This window comes from Podarcis raffonei, chromosome 2, assembly GCF_027172205.1.
Source record: "Podarcis raffonei isolate rPodRaf1 chromosome 2, rPodRaf1.pri, whole genome shotgun sequence".
In the NCBI taxonomy this organism is placed as follows: domain Eukaryota; kingdom Metazoa; phylum Chordata; class Lepidosauria; order Squamata; family Lacertidae; genus Podarcis; species Podarcis raffonei.
In genome coordinates this window covers 87,622,309-87,641,996 of record NC_070603.1, presented here as the reverse complement: position 1 = coordinate 87,641,996, position 19,688 = coordinate 87,622,309, and the positions used below count along the sequence as shown (strand labels likewise).

The window sequence follows — 19,688 nt, the reverse complement described above, 5'->3', positions numbered from 1 at the left end:
TTTAGATGCCCTAATAATAGCAATTGAACCGAGCTATTATTTGGTCACTATATTGGTCAGCTTAAAGAAGTTAATTTTCTCAACTGCCTTTTAAAGATACAAGATAATGCATTACATTTTATTGGGCCAATGTCTGTTGGTAAAGGAATTATCAATATATTAATAATATACACAATATACACAACACTGCTTACCAGGGTTGAAATGTAACTGTGTCACTCAAATGTTTTCATACTTCTTTATCAACAGGAACATCTGCTAACGGTCCTAATGAATTGGCCATATCCTCATTACAGATTTAAACTCTCTTCTCAGGAAACCCTAAGGTTGTAGTACTGTGAAGTGAGAATAGGAATATCTAACAGGGAATTCACAGCACCTCACAAAACTGCAATTCCCAGAATTCTGTGGGAGTGGGATCCATGGCAATTAATACGATATGAAATTGATATGTTTGTAGTCCAGAGATGCCCTGTCTGTTCAGTGCATGTAGAAATATTAGGTAGAATGTTTGTTTTCATCCAGGAGGGGGCAGCAGTAAGCTTTTGTGAACAACCTAAAGATGCCTGAATTTTAATACAGTATGCCACTCTGAGCGCCACATCACACATTCCCGTCTTGGAGATTTCAGACCCGCATCTTCCCTCACAAGTGTGTCTGAAACCCTGCAAAAGGGAAAACATTTGTGAGCACATGCAAACGGAAAGATAGCTGGCAGGGAAAAGGTTTTGTGAGCACGTGCACACACACTGCTGCTTCATTGCTCAATGCCTCGCTACCTCGAAACTGCTTTTCCTTTTTTGAAAAAAAGAAATTTTGAGTCTTTCTGGTGCTTTTGCATGTAACCTGCCATTTGTTCCTGTGCTACCTTAGACCAGACGTCTGCAGGAATGCTTGCACGTTGATACCAGACAAATAACTCCTGAGAGTCTCTGTCCTCCATTCTTGTTGCTCCACAGTTGCAGGCCACGGTGGTGGGGCTCCTGGCTGCAGTGGCAGCAGTCCTTCTTGGTGCCTTGACCAAAGGCTACTTGAATCTGAACGAAGCAGCCATCCTGTGTGCCAGCAGTTTGACAACAGCGTTCATAGCCGCCCTCTCACTTGGTGAGTCTTTGTAAACTACTCAACTTTAGAGTAGGATCCAGTGTCTCTGGAAGCCTCTCCCTGTACCTTGCCATAAACAGTCTCAGGTCCACTTTCTCTCTTAGAATGACTACAGTGTTCAGGTATGCTTCCCAGTAGGTTCGTCATGACTGCCTATTCACCTTGAGCCAGAGCTGTTAGAAAATTGATTGATGCACCCTCAGCTTTCTGGCCTTTCACCCAAACCTAATGTCCCACTTTCTGCCTTTCATGGGATCCAGTTGTCCGCTTAGAGCAGGGGTTGGCAAGGTTTATCAGGCATGGGCTGCATCAGTCCCGTGGAGATCCTCCGTGACCCGGACCAGCATAGCACGCCAGAAATCACGTCTGCGCATGTCCGTGGTGCTGGAAATCACTTATGCGCATGCCCAGATGCCAAAAATTGCGCCTGTGCAGAAGCAAATTTTGGCGTCTGGGCATGCAACATAAGTGATTTCTGATGCCGTGGACATGTGCAGGTGCGATTTCCAGCATCTGCGCATGCGCAGAAGCAATTTCTGGAGCCACAGAAGAGAGTCCCTGTGCTACACTGCACCGGTTTAGCGCAGCGCTCGGGGACTCGCCAAGTGGGTAGTTCGGTTCGGGGGCAGCTCATGGGCCGGTTAAATGGCCTCCGTGGGCCGCAGGTTGGGGACCCTTGACTTAGAGAAAACTCTCGAAATCTAGATGAGCAGTCTTAGGTACTAAGTGCGTTCCTCTCTCATTTCTGATCTAACCTCAGCCATCGTAATATGATGGCATTCTCTGTGCCATGGGGATTTTATGTCACTCCAGAAAGACTGTTTCACGGTGCTTTTTGGCAAATGGAGCATGGCTGCTGCTAAAAGGAGAAGCTTGCAAGTTTTCCACAAGAGTGCAGCACAAGACCTTTAAAAAAGAAGGAAGTAGATGGCGGCATCAGAAATGCTGGCACCCTAAAACACAAAGAAATGAGGGCAACATCTTAGGATGATGGACTGCTCCTTCCTGTTTGAACAAGGCAAGATGGTTTTGGATGCCAGATTGCTACTCCTTTGTTTTCCTCAGTGATCTGAGTGGGTATGAAAAAGAAATATGATACTATTGACACATTCCATGGAGGAATTTATTTTGGCTCTGATAGCGAAGTGTATCTGCCATGCATTCAGGCGCCTTATTCCTCCGAACATCACTCGCTAGGGATAAGGAACAGTGTATGGCCCCCTGCCTTGGGAACTCAGGAAGCTGCCTTGTATCGAGTGATATCATTGGTCCATCTTAACTCAGTATTGTCTACATTGAATGGCTGCAGCTCTCCACGGTTTCAAGCAGGACGTTTCTCCAGCTGTACCTGGAGATTTGGACTTGGGACCTTCTGCCGGCAAAGCAGACTCTCTGCTACTGAGCCATAGCCCTTCCCTGCCTTCATTAGGTCTGAAAGCATCGCCAGTAGGAAATGCCCAGCCCATTGTGGTTTGCCAGGGCTTTCAAGCCTTTATGAAGGTCCAATCATTCTTGCAGTTCTCAGGGATCTTAATGTTAGGACCCTCTTGTTTGGAAAGCTTTCAGGCACAGTGAAAGGGAGTCCATTTGGACTGCATATGGAATGGATATTTACCTGGCCTCAGCTGATGTATTCCCCTCTCCCCCTTATGCAGAAGCCATTTTCTCCCTAGCTTATCTCCTCACCCCAACTTACTCCTGTAGTTAATGTAACTCCTTTGGCTTGTTGATTATGGTTTGGAAAATGTACCTTAATACAGTGGTACCTCAGGTTACATACGCTTCAGGTTACAGGCGCTTCAGGTTACAGACTCCGCTAACCCAGAAATAGTACCTCGGGTTAAGAACTTTGCTTCAGGATGAGAACAGAAATCGTGCTCCAGTGTTGCGGCAGCAACAGGAGGCCCCATTAGCTAAAGTGATGCTTCAGGTTAAGAACAGTTTCAGGTTAAGAACGGACCTCTGGAACGAATTAAGTGCTTAACCTGAGGTACCACTGTAGAGGTTGGGAGGGACTAACTCCCCACCCTCCCCAAAAAGAGAGCCACAGGCCCTGCCGGCTTCTTTTTCAGTTGCCAAAATAGCCTCCTTTGCTACTCTCTTTTCATCTTCTCCCTTCAGCGGCTCTTGCTTCTCTTCCAGATCCAGGCCTTTCCATGCCATCCTGGGCACAAGCCCTGGGCGAATTTCAGGGCTACTGCTCCCTCTACTGGCTTTAGGAGACCTTGGCAGACAGGGAGTCTCCCTCACCTTGAACTGAACTTTCTCCAAACCACTTGTTTTCTTTTCTTTTTCAGGTCTGGTGATGATTGGTGTGATCCTCGGTGCAAGAAAGGTGGGGATAAACCCAGACAACATTGCTACGCCCTTGGCAGCGAGCCTCGGAGACCTGATAACGCTTTCCCTGCTAGCTGCCATCAGCAGCACCCTCTACAAATACATAGGTACGTTAGCAAAAGAAGCCTGGGAGCTCTGAAACCGCAGAACAGCCTCTCCCTAGACAGCCGCCCATGTTGGAAGGAAAGCAGATTCCCAGTCTGACTAGGGTCTGCAGGGCTGGACAGCTTTGTTCTGCCTGTTGAGAGAGCACCTTCAGACTCTCTGGATCTCCTAGTTCATTTAAACTGGCATGGTGGGATCCACTTTGGTAACCAACAAGGGAAAATCAGAATTTGTGTAACAGATCCATCAAAACTCCTGCACTTGAAGCACCCTGTAAATTACCCAGTGCATTTGCTTGCTCTTAGTAAGCTGACCAGATAGAAATAGAGGATCCTGTGCCTTGTTAGTTGTGTGAAAAATGAAATTTTGTAGGTTTTGGGGAGAGAAAACAACCTGCGAAGATCCCCTCTTCTACAAAGGTGTTCCTAAAAGTATGGCACCCCTGTTCTCTTTGGCCTTGATGGTCCTCTCTCTACAATAGGATACCCTCAATCTCAGTTACCCCTTGTCTGTGCTCCCTCTTCATGAAGAACCCCCCAGATAGGAAAAGATACCCCATCACGATGCAGCCTGCATATTAAGAGCTGATACCAAAGTTTCCTAATACAAGGAGGCAATTCCAATCTGCTGTACACTTTCACTAAAATTTTAAAATTGCCAAGGCAGTTATTGCATGACTGTCTGAGAGGAGTTTGTGGAAGGATGAGATTTTGGCTTATGTTTTATTTTCAGTTGATTAAGGATTTTTTTTTTCTTGGAAGTTTGTAGCGACAGCAGTCCAAGCTAACTGGAAATTGAGAGCAGATAATGTGGGTTACTTAGTGCTTTCCTTTATGTCATTTTAGTAAAGGTAAAAGGACCCCAGACCATTAAGTCCAGTCATGACCGACTCTGGGGTTGCGGCACTCATCTCGCTTTATGGCCGAGGGAGCAGGTGTACAGCTTCCGGGTCATGTGGCCAGCATGACTAAGCCGCTTCTGGCGAACCAAAGCAGCACACGGAAACGCCATTTACCTTCCCACCGGAGCGTTACCTATTTATCTACTTCCACTTTGATGTGCTTTCAAACTGCCGGGTTGGCAGGAGCAGGGACCGAGCAACGGGAGCTCACCCCGTCAACGGGGATTTGAACCGCCGACCTTCTGATCGGGAAGTCCTAGGCTCTGTGGTTTAACCTACAGTGCCACCTGCATCCCTTTTATGTCATTTAACATGACGCAAGTATGCTACACACCAGCAGAGAAAGGTGGCCTAATAATTTCTTCCCATTTCAGCCCTCCTCCCCTTCAGGAAAAACAGGGAACCAATGTAGCATAATAGTGCATTAGATTGGGACCACGGAAACATAGTCATGAAGCCCACTGGTAGGGATTGGGGATGGATTCAGTTCAATTCAAAATGCAACCATCCTTCGAAATTTGCAGTACAGTTCTTCAGCCAAGAAAGGTGTACAAAAATGCATATACTGAGGTAAAGTTTGCATTAAAATGCATATATACTAGAGGGACTATGCTTTGCAAAAATAGTTTGGCAAAATGTCATACAAAATGTGTATATTAAGAGAAATCAACACCAGGGGGAACTGATGTGGGAATGTGGAGACCTGAATTTAGAATTGGAAAATGAGAAACAGAGAAACCAAAGTGGGCAGATTCACCCATCTCTGGCTGCTGTGTAACACTGGGCCAGTCACTGCTCTTGACCTTGCTTACCTCAAAGGGCTGTTGTGAAGCTCCTGAGCGCCTACATTGTAAGAGAGAACAAATGCAAAGGGCTACAGGGCTTCTTGTGTTTCTGATAATTGTGCAGATGAAGGAATATTGACAGAGCTAGCTTTTCTGTAGCAGTCCTATGATGTAAAAAGAAGCATCTGTAATCCCGATTGGACCCCATTCCCTGCTAAAGGTCTCCCACTTGATAGCTATATAATTGTCTTTGAAAGCAGAGTTGCTTAGGCTCAGACACTCCCTACCTCCAGGTATAAAATCAATCAGAGAAGCCCCCACCCCTTTGCTGTTGCTGCTGCTGCACGTGCTTCCTGCCCTGTATCACCTGGGGTGATGCTAAGGGCTGTGAAAATCCCATGCTCCACCCCCCAGAGAAAGGTGTGTTCCCTTTTTGGGTGACATCCTTTGTGATTTAAGACAACTTTTGTGATTAAAGGCTTTGATAACTGCATACTTGTAGCCTCAGGCTTTAACAGAATCTTGTTTTGAGAGAGGGAGAAAAAATATAAAGCACATTTCCAGAATGCTCCAACTGCTCCATTACCTGCAAAATGTGTTGCGACTGGCCCAGCTTTGCACCAGTTATGAAGAGCAGATGGAGAGAGCCCTCTAAGAACGATCATTAGCATATCAAAAGGCCTGGCACAATCCCCATGGCTTGAAGGTGTTTCTGACGCTTCCTTCCTTCTGCTTCTGAGTCATTCTTGTTTTGTCAGAGCAGCAGCATTCTCTCTCCCTCTTTCCTGACGTTCCCTGCACTTCTAAAGGTCACCCCAAGGTTGACTTATTCAGAAGACAGAAATAAAACAACAGGAGCTAAAGCATGGGTAGGCAAACTAAGGCCCAGGGGGCCGGATCTGGCCCAATCTCCTCCTAAATCTGGCCCGCGGAAGGTTCGGGAATCAGAGTGTTTTTACATGAGTAGAATGTGTCCTTTTATTTAAAATGCATCTCTGGGTTATTTGTGGGGCATAGGAATTTGTTCATTCCCCCCCCCAAAAAATATAGTCTGGCCCCCCACATGGTCTGAGGGGCAGTGGACCGGCCCCCTGCTGAAAATGTTTGCTGACCCCTGAGCTAAAGGGACAGAGGTGGGTGGGGATGAATAGGGAAGTAACTGCTCTAGTTCCGAGTAGCTGGCATTCTAGTCCCCTTTTTTATTATCCCCCTTTTTGACAAGACAGTCTGGTAGCCTCACAAACAGTCCTGGGTGCTTTGTAGAGAAGCATATAAAAGCTAGATCCAGCCTGCCTGGCACAAAACAAAGTCACCTCACAGCTAGAGATATACAGCTGGATTATACCACAATCAGTATTTTAGGTAAAAGGAAAAACCCACATAAAGAGGATAGCCATCAAAATAATTCAGCAGCTCTGTGCCGTACATTTGTTAGACTTCAAGGTTCCATGGGGTTTTTTGTTGCCTTTGCTCACGATGAGCCTCGTGGTCCCTTTCCAACGCTACAATTCTACGAGTCAACAGACCAAGACAGCTGCTCCTTTTGAAACAACATGAACGATAGCAGCATACGGTATTAGGTCTGTGTCCGCTATAAATTCTAGAGTTCTTCAGGCCAAGTCTGGAACTTTTTACACATGGTCTAACTCTTTGAAGCCGCGTCTAAATCTATTGCGAGGTCTCGGTAATTGTCAAAGGGGTGGAAGCCAGTTTTCATTACTTCATTCAGCACTTGAACTGAAATTCCTATTCCGGAGCTCTTTTTCTCAAATCGCAGCTGATCAAAATTTGGTAACAAAAGTTGACTTGTGTCGAACTGTCCTTATAAGTGTCAGAAATGCTTGGTTGTCAGGTCTTCTCCCTTGATTAAGTCTGAGCTGCATCCTTCCCTTGACTGAACTCAGAAATGCTCAGGTTTTTTCACTGGTTCAGTTAGAAGCTCCGGGGTCTGTTTTATTTTTTTCAACAGTGTTGCTTAGTGAGCAGTGAGCAGTGACTGTTATGCAATGGAAAAGGGGCTCTAGTTCCGTTCTGGTCAGCCTGTTTACTGTTAACACATAGTGTTCTTCACTTATTTTTACCTTTACCATTTCTTTTACCTTTACCTTTCTTCACTTATTGCTTAGTTTACTGTTCTCCTGCACCCTGCTTAAAAGCCTTAAAAAAAAAACCAACAACAGCTGCGTGCTTTTTCCTTTTATGAAAGCTCCTTGGCTTCTTTTAGGAGGTATCCTGTTTCCTCTGTATGGATTAACAAGCTTCTTTTAAATGCTGTGTCTTGTAGTATGACAAAATCACTTCTTGGAGATGTGGTAATGAGCTTGTCAGTTAGGGTTTCTTAATTTTCTACCTTTGGGTAATTCTGCTTCCACCAACTCCATCTTGCCAACGTGATGAAGGGGCTTCTGTTTGAAGATTAGTAGCAAATCCAATTTGTATACACTGGTGTGATGCTTACATGGAAAACACACTGACCCTGAAGTTAGTTGTGCTTAATTAAATTCCACTTAAAGCATCGGATCCTAAGGATCACCTTCTCCCATGTGAACCTGGGCACTTGGAAGAGACGATAGCTCCTTATGTCCTTATCCAGCTTTGTTGCTTTGTTGCTGCTGGTCCTGTAATTGTGTTACTTCATTTAGGCTACTATATATGCTTTGGTTTTATATTGATGTAAAACCCATTTGGCACATCCTTTTGGATGGAAAGTTGAGATAACAGATTAATTACAAAGAAGGTCTGCTCATGCAACAAAACGTGTCCCTTCCTCCTCGCATGCTCCCTAAATCTATTCCAGGGGGTTGGAGGGAGCCCCAGAACAGATTTAGGGGGTGCACAAGGAAAAGAGGGGAGAAAAGCCCAATTTCACAAGCAGGCCCCCTTCTCTGCATGTACCCCACTTGGCACTACATTGAACAGAGCTGTCTTTCCCATAGGGCTTAGTGGTTCGTTGTGCCAGGGCACCGGCCTCTCAGGGGCGCCCAGTGAGTGGGGGAGCTGCGTGGCTTTGCTAGTGGCCTCCCCTTTCCCTGCACGCTCACCAGCTGTGCCCCATCAACCATATGGCTGGCCGGCATGCAGCTTCCCTCCCAAGCCTCTGTGGGGATTGCTCTCCCACAGCGGCATGGGGGAGAGTTGCGACCCCCCCATGGCTGGCAGTGCACAGCTTCGCACCCCCCCAACTATCCGTGGTAATTAGGCGGCGCTGGGAGGATATTTGCACCCCAGTGCTGTATCTGCTAACGACAGCCCTGACATTGAATTCCAGCCATATAAATCAATTACCGGTACATTTAAAAATAAGTGTAACTTGGTCCATTGGTTTTGAGACTTTACACCTCTAATGTTCTCTGGAATACACCCTGCTCTCCTGCCTGCTAGAGCATACTTACTAGTTTTGCTTTATGTTTTCTATTGCGGCAACCAATGCATTCCCCCCACATCAGCTAATTCTGCTGGCTGCTTATAGATGGCGATGGAAGCAGGCAGTGATGGAGGATTGCTACATAAAAATCCTAGAGCAAACAGGCTTGGACACTCATCACCACATCTGTTCTTTCGCTTAAGAAAGCGGAATGGTCTTCCCCACAAAGTTGTATCCTTTCAGATTTGGAGATTCACACATATACCTTTTAAGATGTGTTGTGGAAAGGGGGATTATTGAGTTGTCAACGTCATTGTTTTTATTATGTATTTTTTGTTTGTTTCTTAGATTGCGATTTTACGTTGTGAACCACCCCGAGATCTATGCCTATAGGGCAGTATACAAATTTAATAAATAAAAATAAAATAATAATAAACCTTTCCTTTTCTTCGACAGAGGTGAGATACCTGTCGCCCCTGATCTGTGCCGTCTTCATTGTTATGATTCCTCTTTGGATCGCCATTGCCAGGCAGAGTCCTCCCGTTGCTGAAGTCCTCAAGACTGGGTGGCAGCCAGTCATTGTTGCCATGGCCATCAGCAGGTAAGCATCATGGGCTAGAGATGGACTGGTATTTGAGAGGTCTTGTCCCTGATGCTAACTGTGCGAATACGACGCTTCCAGGGACAATTTCTTTCTGTGTATTTGGTTTGTAGCTAACATGTTCTTGGAGTGTGGAGCCTTAGGTAGCCCAAACAGTGCCATACATGCACAGGACGTGTCAGCAAGCTGGGGGAATGTACAGTGTTTATAGAGGTACAATAAGGAAGAAAACTTCTTCTTTCTTTCTTTCTTTCTTTCTTTCTTTCTTTAAACCTTGCCCATCTGGCTGGGTTTCCCCAGCCACTCTGGGCGGCTTCCAACAAAATATTAAAATACAGTGGTCTGTTAAACATTAAAAGCTTCCCTAAACAGGGCTGCCTTCAGATGTCTTCTAAAAGTCTGGTAGTTGTTCTTCTCTTTGACATCTGGTGGGAGGGTGTTCCACAGGGCGGGTGGGAGTCCCAACAGCGTGCAATGAGGACAATATTCAGTAACCACAAGATGCTGATGGACTCTTGGTATAAGCATGAACCAGCCCCCAAACTGCTTATGTGTATGTGTTAAAAGAGGCAAATGAGGCCTGAAACAAAATGTTGCAGTGTGCAGGCTTCCAGCCATGTCCTTTTGCAATATAACTCTATTTCCATTGGCCCCCACTTCTTAAAAGGAATCAGCTTGGATAACTGCATAATGAGCTGATTTGAACTGTAAACAGCATATCTCTACTTATTTTAGAATTCAGTGACCAAACAACTGCTATCTAATAAGACACAGGCTGGACACACACACATATTTATGATTATCTTGGAAGGTCAGGGCATGTGGAAATGCAGCCATGTTAAAAAAAAAAAAGGCAGGACCCAGCATCAGATGATGCACAGGAAGAACATACTTTGAGTATTGACCTTGGCAGGGTGCCCTCTTGGTAGTTCCTCTGCCCTCGGGGGGGGGGGTCCAAGAGAGCGCAGTCCCTATGTTGTGGGACTCCTTTCCCACAGATGTGCGTCTGGCACCTTCACTATACAGCTCCCTTCCAGTGCTGAAGATGTACCTCTTCACCCTGGCTTGAGATGCATATTGTTGCGTGTCACTCCAATATTCAAGCAGTGCAAGACTCCAGGGGTTCCAGGCACTGACCCGAGGTCCGTGTTTCCTTTAAGAAATGAGGCACAGTGGAGACTATGGTGTCTTTATGATATATGGTTTATTTACACATATATACAACCTGAGTATGCAAGGGAGAGGTTCACAACACTGACCCCCCCCCCCCACGAGGGTCTTGCTTCTTCCATAGCTGCAGCTTTCGATTCAAACGCAGAAATCAACCATCATGCTCTGACCCTTTTTCCAGCTTGCTGACTTTAACAGACTGCAACCTTTTTTCTTAGGTCCTGTCATAGCCAACTCTAAAGGCTCTTCTTCAAACTCTGCTTTGTTTTCAAAAACTAACCCTGAATAGAGCAAAAGGTCGCTTCCATTTGCCATCTGGCACAGAGCCCCCTCTAATTTTGCTTTTCTAATGGCTCCTTACCTTCCTTACCGTCCTCCTAATGGCCCATCACCCCAGGTGATTTCTTGGTCAGGAAACTGATCTGGCTTATATTTTAACATTTGCCTTGATTAAATGCTAACCCTTACTGGACCTAGGAATTTAGGGGAGTCTAGTAATCATAAACTCAAAACAATATTTTTACACCCCACCTTATTTTTGTATTTTTTTAATATTAGTAATGTTTTTTAATTGTTGTAACCTGCCATGGGACCTTAGGGTGAAGGGCAGGTAATGAATTATAAGAATAATGCTGATGGTGTGCATATTGCTATGTGGAGATACCTTCCAGAGTTATAGTTCTTATCTTGAAATTTGTTCCAATCACATATGTTTATTCTTTTCAACTTTTCTTTTGCTTTTTATGCCACCTTAGTTCAGATCAGATTTCTAACAGTCATGACATGGCTATATTCTCAAGAAAATACTCTGAAGCCGTAAATGATGATGGTCCTCATAATAAATGAAATTTATGGCCTTGTACTTGTCATATTATTTAAAATGATATGCTATAAAGTGCTACAAGTTTTGTTTTTCAATCTATTGTGCTTGGTCTGTTAGGTTCATTAAAACATTTTCCTTATTGCTTTGGTGTTGAAGACATTTCCTGAGTGTACCGGGGGGGGGGGGGATAGAATGTTAAATAAATTTTATTATTATCATTATTGTTGTTGTTGTTTTGTTGTTGTTGTTGTTGTTGTTGTTGTTGTTGTTGTTGTTGTTATTGTTATTACTAAAATTTGTATACCTCCCTTCATCCCAAAATCTTTCCTGTTGTGGGATTTCAAATACGTACTATTTTCCTTCAAGTCTTCCTAGTCTGGGAACTGGGGTGAAATCTTTGTTATCTTAGTAAAGCTGTCCGCCTGAATGGCAACAGCAAAAGTAAGGATTTCCACAGAATATTGCTGAAAAAGATCAGGATTAGAAGCAAATGTAATCAAAGAAGATACTGATTATTTATACAGTCACTGAGTAGTGGGATACTAACAGATGAAGGATATACTCATGTTCTCTCATTTTTTAAAAACAGCATCGGGGGACTTATCTTGGACAAAACCATAACCAATCCAAACTTTGAAGGCATAGCTATTTTCACTCCTGTGATCAATGGTAGGTTGATTCTTTTCTTCTTTTTCTTTTTAAGCATGTCAGGCTGCAAGTGAAATATACGTCCCTGTTTTCAGCCTCATCGTTGTAGGACTTAGAGAATCCTCGTTTTCAGATCCGTAAGCGAGACAAATCCTGCTTGCCGCAGAAAGGCATTGTCTACCTGCAGCATTTAATTTATTAGCTTTAAGTCTGGGTTGGATAGACCAGAAACTTAAGATCAATTGTGGAGCACATGTATTGGCTGTGCAAAAGGTCCTGATTCAGGACCTGGTATTTCCAGATAGGGCTGGAAAAGACACCCATGACAATGCCATTTAGTGAAGACAACACTGAGATAAACAATCCATTGGTTTGACTCAGTAAAGCATCTTCATGTGCGCTTAAATGTTAAATTTCCAGCAGAAGATTAAATGCTTCAAAAGCTGTGTATAGTACTTAACACTTTTGTGCTGGCCCTGGAAATAGGCACAAGTGACTGGAGTATTGGATTTCTAGGGTGAGATCCAGTGTCAGTCATACTCAGGGTAGACCCATTGAAATGAATTGAATAGTCCTGGAATTTCCCTTTCCGCATAGCACTAGCTGTGCTGCACTGCATCATGAGATAAGGAAATTGGTTTGGAACAAATGTGGTTTTGAGCTTTCTTTAAATATATGGATATAAATAAGGCAAATATAAAAACGTTTTAAAGAAATAAAACACAAGAATGAAGTAGAGGATTGCTCCACTCTGAACTCAGGAACAGCATTCATGTGAACAGGATTTTACCAAGAACTGTTGTCTCTATCAATGCGCCAAAACGGGCAGCATCAGGGAGCATTACAAGGAGTGACATATAAGACATTGTCAGGTTTCCACAGAACTAACCTCTATATGCTGATCATGAAAGGTAACTTCTCCTTCCACTTCAGAAAGTTAACATTTGTCTTGCAATTTTACCAGGCCTTGCATTGAGCTGATTCACTCTCGGCTGAGTCCAGTGCCTCCAGAAGAACATTGTGACAATGCTCTGCCATGCTTTGCTTTTAGACTTAAGAGTCTTCTGGTTCTGTTTGTTTCTGAGAAAGGGGATTGAAAGCAGCTGTTGGATTTCCAGCGCTGCAGTTGCTGTGCCAGATACATCCTTGAGACTCAATATTGCCAAAGGTTTATAGGACAATTGTTTCATATAATCTGAGGTGGTTGAAGACATAACGTTGCTGTAAAATAGCCCCCCAAAGGGAGACGTTCACTGGGGGCTTTCTCCTTTCAGTTATTTTATGGGTCCTTTCTTATGGACTCAGCTGTACAGCTGCAAATAAAATGCTGTAAGTGTGTTTTAAGTGCAATATACAATGTGACACTAAATGGCGATGGTGAGTCTTATGGAAAATTCAATGTATTTTTATAAATGCTTTTAAAAAAAGAATTTTCAGAACGGTTTTTCACATGTGTGTAGATTCCACCTGAGGGACAACCAGAAATTAGTAGTATTATACAGTGTGCCCCAAGAGCTGGTGCAGTAGAGAAGGAAATGGAGTCAGGCCCTAGAGCAGGAATCTGTGTCCTTCAAGATGTTGTTGAGCTACGACTCGAGTCCCTGGCAATGGGCCTGGGGGAAGTCTTAGTCCAACTACAATTGAAGGCTTCCAGCTTCACCGTCTTTCCCCCTAGAGGCTGTTTTTAATCCAGCCTCTCTCAGTTTTAGCTTTGTTATGCTGTTCAAACACTCCGCACTGTTTGCATTTTAATTGATTGTAGTACGTTTTTCGCTCTGTTTTTCTTTTCTGCTTTGAACACCTCTTCCAGGTGTTGCAGGAAGTTGCAGGATAGAAATTTTGTCGCAAGTAATAAATAAGCAAGTGTGCTGAGAGCCTGTCAGAATGCAAGGTGGCCCATATCCAGAGGAGACTAATTAGACTGATGGTGCTGAACTTTTAATTTGTCCTCTCATTCCATGCTTCCTTTCGTCAGAATAGAAATTGCTGGTACCATAATTACCACAGTTGCAGATATACTGCAGGTGGTTTCACAGCCAGGCACTGCAGCACCTGTTAGCTGTTTGTTATAAAAGAACCTGTCTATGCACAAGAGTCAAACAAGTTGTATTACAGAGCACCTGTGTTGGGTATCTTAACTCATGAATATCCAGTATGTGCTAAGGAAGGAGGGAAATATTTCTCTCTCAGAACGGGAAGGATTTGGTTATGTATCTGGAGCAAGAGAAACAAAAGGAGAAGCCCTCTGACAGTTCATGCAGTGTGACCTTGCAGCAGTTTTGCAATTCATTTTCTGGTAGTTAGAAATTTGAGGAGGCCTCTGTCCCCTGAAAGATTTGCAGTGCCTGCCAAGGCCTCAATGCAGTAAGAGCAGTTGCTGCAGCCCCTGTAGCTTCTTTCCATTTCTCTGTGTAAAACCACAGTAGAGATTGTCATTGGAAGTCTACTCAGTATCAATCCAGAGTAGATTCCAATGCATAATTAGCAGAGTAAAAACTTAAACATGTCACAGGATTTCCAAAAAATAGACCAGAGGCAATCCTATTTCATCCAGCAGAGCTTTACTGCTACTGAAGGCAAAGGAGCATAATGGTCACATATCCAATACATTCAGGATTGGCCCTGTCCATAAGAAATACAGTTGCAGCAGACGTAACCTAAACTTACAAACTTATAGTAAGACTATAACCTTAACACTATATACTGTACACCACACCAGAAAGGAAAAGAGAGAGTGAGACCTAGGCTCCTTCTGGCTTCACTATTATAGAGCATGACCTTGACTGAAAGAGAAAGAGAACCAGTTTAAACCAGCTGTACTCAGCTTCTCAGAAGGAATAACCCAAACATCAGTAACCTTCTGCTTGCTTCTTTCACACAGAGAAGCTTCCAGAACCCTCTTGAATTAAGTAGAATAGGATCGCTACACCAGAACAATACTTTCTGTACTAAGATATGCCAACTGACAGAAGATCTTGGGAACTATGATTTTCCCACCCTGGCTCCTCTCTCACTTCCCCACCTCTAGCAGCTGAGCGTTGGCATTGCTGGCCGTGCTTAAAGCTCACACAGGGCATTGTGATCTGTACAGGTGTGCTTGTGCAGCTGCCGGGCAGGTGGTAGAATTCTGGGGCAACACCAGTAGCAACAGAAACAGTTCTTCTTGTACGAAGCATCCATAGCACCAATCCAGTTGTTGCTCTGTCAATATTCTAATGCTTTGCTGCTGATCAGGTGACAGCAGCGTTTCCTGCCTCACCATCTGCTTGTGAGCAATGCTCTAAAGGATACTGAGGTAGAGAAGGCAATGTAAGCCAGTGGCAGTAAGGCCGTTTGGTAGCTTATAGAACAGACGTCTGCTTAGCTTTCAGACCTGTGGGAGTGCATGAATGGGTATTGACTGATTGCCATCCTCCCAGTGTCTCCCAGCTATTGAGGCTTAAAGGGTGTGTTCTGCTATTTTTTTTGCTTTGCAGGCGTCGGCGGCAATCTGGTAGCTATCCAGGCCAGCCGGATCTCCACATTTCTGCACTTCTGGAGCATGCCTGGAGTCCTGCCACACAAGATGAGGCAGCATTGGCCAAATCCATGTACCACCTTCTTCAGTTCAGGTAATCTGCTTTCTAGATACTGGTGCCTAGCTACTTTCGCATCTAAACCTCCAGGGAAAACTCTACACTAGCCCAAATTATTGTTGTTGATAATAATATTAGTTGTATTTATTTGTTGCTTACTATAAAAGAAGTCCCAATGCAAACCGCATATATAGAGGATCTCCCATTTGGGACCAGCTCCTTACTAGCAGACCATTTCGTATTCGCTCAGTGTAACCAGAGTTATGATGTCATTTGCCTTTTCTCCCCTGCAGGAATAAATTCAAAGTCTGCTCGTGTCTTGATCCTGCTAGTGATCCCAGGGCACCTGCTGTTCATCTACACCATTCATTTCTTGCAGGCAGGCCATACGGCTCCCACCTTCACTTTTGTCTCCTTCTACCTGATGGCTGCTGTTCTACAGGTAACCAGAAACTTGACTTCTGTTTTTAGTATACGTTTGGGTTCTGCCATGTGTTCCAGAGTGAATTAGCCACTGTAGCTATATGAATGCACCAGGGACAGACCCTGATTTCTACAAACCGCAGGCCACCATCCTCATCCCAGTCCCTTTTAGATTTCTAAATTTACAGCACCCACTTGGAAGCCACAGTATCTTTTTAGTAGAGATTTCTAGGAGAAACTGATTGAGATATCAGTGTAAAATGCTGCAGGGTGGCAGATTAGATCCCCCCATTTCCAGCTAGAACACATTACCCTCTTTTCACACCTTCCCCATGTCGCTAAGAAAAATTAGCAGTCATGCACCTTCCTTTTCCCATGATATTTGAATTGTTGAGTCAAAATCTCTATAATAGCTTGAAGGGGAGTTTGGGCATTTATGCCCTGCCTTTCTTCCATCCTGGAACTGATCAAGGTGGCATAGATATGTTTCACACCTGATCACCTGTCCAGGCACTGCTCAGACTGACAGCTGCCTAGTTAGCTTTAGGAAGGTGCTGGTTTCATACCCAGGGGCTGCCATAGGCTTCATCCAGCAGTACTTGCATTTAGAGCATTTATGCGCTGACTGAAGAGCAGTGCTGTGATTTTAGCCCCATCCGCAACCCGGCAACAGTTTCCTGCAGCATATTGCCCACCATCATCTACAGAGAAATCGCTCTGCGAGCGCCTCCTTGTGTGTAGGAGTTGTGTGAGAGTGGACACCCAGTTGCACCGGTGTCTTGGTTGTGCAGGACCTCCTTTGCCACTGTTCTTCAGTTGGTGGGTCGCGGCCTGATTCAAAGCGGGTCACATCAGAAGTGCTGCCCCCATGCAGACAGATGGGAAAGGTTTGAGAAATGGGTCCCCCAAGGCATGCGTGGGCTAAAAGTGGGTCTTGGGTCTGAAAAAGTTGTAGATACCTGCTCTACACACAAGTATATCGGGACTGCTCTTCAGACAACCCCATGCAACCTGTGGCCTGCTCTGTGTGCCACACAGAAATGCTATCCCTTGTGAGTGGGACATCATTATGGCTCCTGTGTCTTCCCTGTTACAGCTGCCATCCCTCCCCCCACCCACCCACTCCACCCACAAACCAGTAGCAGGTTGGAAGGGCATGGCAGGATGCAATGACTTCTGTCTTCCTGCTAGTCTGCTTGCAGAGGGAGAGGGGTGGACAAAGCACACTTCCTTTGGCCCACTTTCATTCACTCCCCCCCCTTTGTGACCTCACCCTTCCACTTTAGCACGTGTGAATGTGGTGGCAAAACTGGGTGGAGGGGGGAATTTGACCCAGCCCTAAATATTCCTGCCCTCTAGGCTCCCGTGGTCCATGGAATCAAAGTTCCTCTGTGCCCCACTGTTGTTGCCAAGTCCGGTGCCTGAGTAACAGACGCCGTTCCCAGCAAAATGGAACTGTGGCTGATCTGCATGCTGATGGCCATGTGGTTTCCCACCCCCTCTGCTTACAGGTGGCAATCCTGCTTTACCTGGCTGACATTCTCGTGCGGCTGTTCTGGAGAAAGGGCATGGATCCTGACAACTATTCCATCCCCTACCTCACCGCTCTGGGAGACGTCCTGGGCACTGGCTTCCTGGCCCTTTGCTTTCACTTGGTTTGGATCTGCAATGGGTTGAAGCCCATACCAAAGCACTAAAGAGGACTTCGGCTGCAGCATTGACCTGCCTACTGTTTCAGCAAGTAAAAAATATATATATATCGCAATGGTGTTTTTGACACGGTCCAAACAGGGTATGAAGAAGAGGATGTCCAGCTCCTGAAACAGGAATGGCTTGGATATCCCTCCCCTTCCATCTCAATACCACGTAGATGTGAAGTTTGAAAGATACCTACCAATGAAACGGCATCAACGTGGACACAGCTTCCGAAGTATCAGTAATGAATGGGTTGTGAAACGCTGCTCCTGTCTACCTTCCTCTTGGTTAAGAAGTGTTATTGAAATGGCCGAGTCCGAAAAGCCCATTCATGCTAATGGGAGGCTATCCACTGATCTCAGTGGGGTTTAGATTATGTCCTAGATGAGGATGTTTCACTGTCTTTGCCAGGCATCAGCTGGCCATCAAAGATGACATTTTCCTGTCTGTATTTCTTCTATATGTTCCCACACAGAGCGGGGTGGGGGAGAGAGAATTATGTCCAGGGCTAGTCACACTCTGCACCAAAAATAATAAGTAAAAATACTGTCTATCCTACACAAAGGAAACCAAAAAAACTTTGCACCGCAATAGCTCAGATTCTGCCTCACAATACTTCATTGCAGCATTGTATATAGCAATTTAGGTACTTTACGTTTCTCAGTTTGCATGCTGATGCTTAATTTGAGTGTTTTGCAGAAGTTTTAGACACTGCAGTAGCAGGAGTGGAGTATAAGTTAAGAAGCGGGAGAAGGTGGCCGAGGATGGGGGAAATGTAGCTGGAAGGCGTAAAATAGCCAAAACTGAATAGTAAAGCTTCATATGGGCTGTTTGAATGGTTTCAAACAACTGTACCCACCCATAAAATCTTGAGAGGCTGAGCAGCTTCTCATCCCATTCTCCCTGCCAGTTGTCCCGTCCAAAACTGCTTTCAGGGTTTGTGCAAGGATACTCATAGATTAAATGGCCAGCTCTGCTGATGGACTTCATAAATACTTCTTCAGTAACTGAGATAGTTCCCTACAGTGTGTTCTGAAGGCTCATCTGGGGGTAGAGTTGAGCTTTCTGTATTCTGCATGGAAGTCACTGTCCTGGGGAGCAATGTGCTGATAGTACTCAGCACCTTTTAAGAGTTCTGTGCCCATGGATTTCGTCAAATCACTTGTCCTTCCCAAGGCTGGAAAAACAGCCGTGTTTATCCCTGGCACTGTGCTCTTAAAAACCCAGTGAATGATTTCTTAAGGCTTGCAGCAGAGGCGGAGCATGTTTGGCCTTCCAGGTGTTGTTGGGCTCCCAACTCCCATCAGCCCCAGCCAGCATGTCAGGGATGATCGTCTTTTGTAGCCCAGAAGCATCTGGAGGACCACAGGTTACCCACACCTGTCGGGAAGACCCAAGGGTGGATTTTCACCATGTCATCAGCATCAGTGCCAAGCATGATAGAATTGTCATTCTCTCTCCCTCGTTTTTTTGTTTTGCAGTTTCAAATCTCATGAGTTTTTATGGTTTGTAGAAACACCCACCCACATGTAAAATAAAAGTGTAAAAATGGTTCACGTTTTGAGAGTTTCCTTGTGGGTCCTGGTCCAGGACTGGACAGTATATATGGGATATACCTGCTTCAGGTATAGATGAGGAAGTCTTCCCTTCCAAATGAAGGATATAAGTTTGGTTTCCACATTTTAGCCATGGAAAATGACGCAAGTAAAACCTCAAAGTATATGTTTGAAGACCAAGACATCCAATTCATTGTGACTTCTGGTCAGTTCACAAATTGAAAATGAAAATAAAACAAGCAAGCAAAAGCAATAAACAGAAAAAGCTAATATCTCAACAATAATGGTTAGCACAAAACATAAAATCAGTGAAAACAATAATGAAAAGCTAAAACTCAGTGGAGGGGTTGGGGTGGGGACCAAAGTGTTCAAAGGAAACAGTAAATTTCAATTATTAGCCTGGAAGAGGTTAAAAAAAATATATCCTGGCACCAAAAATATCTTTATGACAAGAGTCTATGGGAAAGCATTCCACAACAGGTGCCACCAGCAAAAAAGGCCCTCTCCCTAATATTCACATGCCTCACCTGACTTGGCAGGACTGGGAAAGTATATATGGGATATCCTTCAGGTATCCTGACCCTGAACTACTTGGATCTCT

The 19,688-nt window shown here is 44.7% G+C and overlaps 1 protein-coding gene across 9 annotated transcripts in view; it reads left to right on the top strand.

The window, feature by feature from the left end:
* Positions 1–19,082, top strand: part of SLC41A3 (solute carrier family 41 member 3) — a 40,237-nt gene extending 21,155 nt beyond the window's left edge. For all 9 annotated transcript variants that reach the window (XM_053378012.1, XM_053378013.1, XM_053378011.1 and 6 more), the window contains 7 exons: positions 960–1,104; positions 3,402–3,548; positions 9,053–9,197; positions 11,780–11,859; positions 15,315–15,449; positions 15,707–15,855; positions 17,348–19,082. In XM_053378012.1, the coding sequence (XP_053233987.1) occupies positions 960–1,104; positions 3,402–3,548; positions 9,053–9,197; positions 11,780–11,859; positions 15,315–15,449; positions 15,707–15,855; positions 17,348–17,533 (987 nt within the window). In that variant the 3' untranslated portion in view covers positions 17,534–19,082. The remainder of the gene's footprint in view (positions 1–959; positions 1,105–3,401; positions 3,549–9,052; positions 9,198–11,779; positions 11,860–15,314; positions 15,450–15,706; positions 15,856–17,347) is intronic.
* Positions 19,083–19,688: the final 606 nt, after the last annotated feature.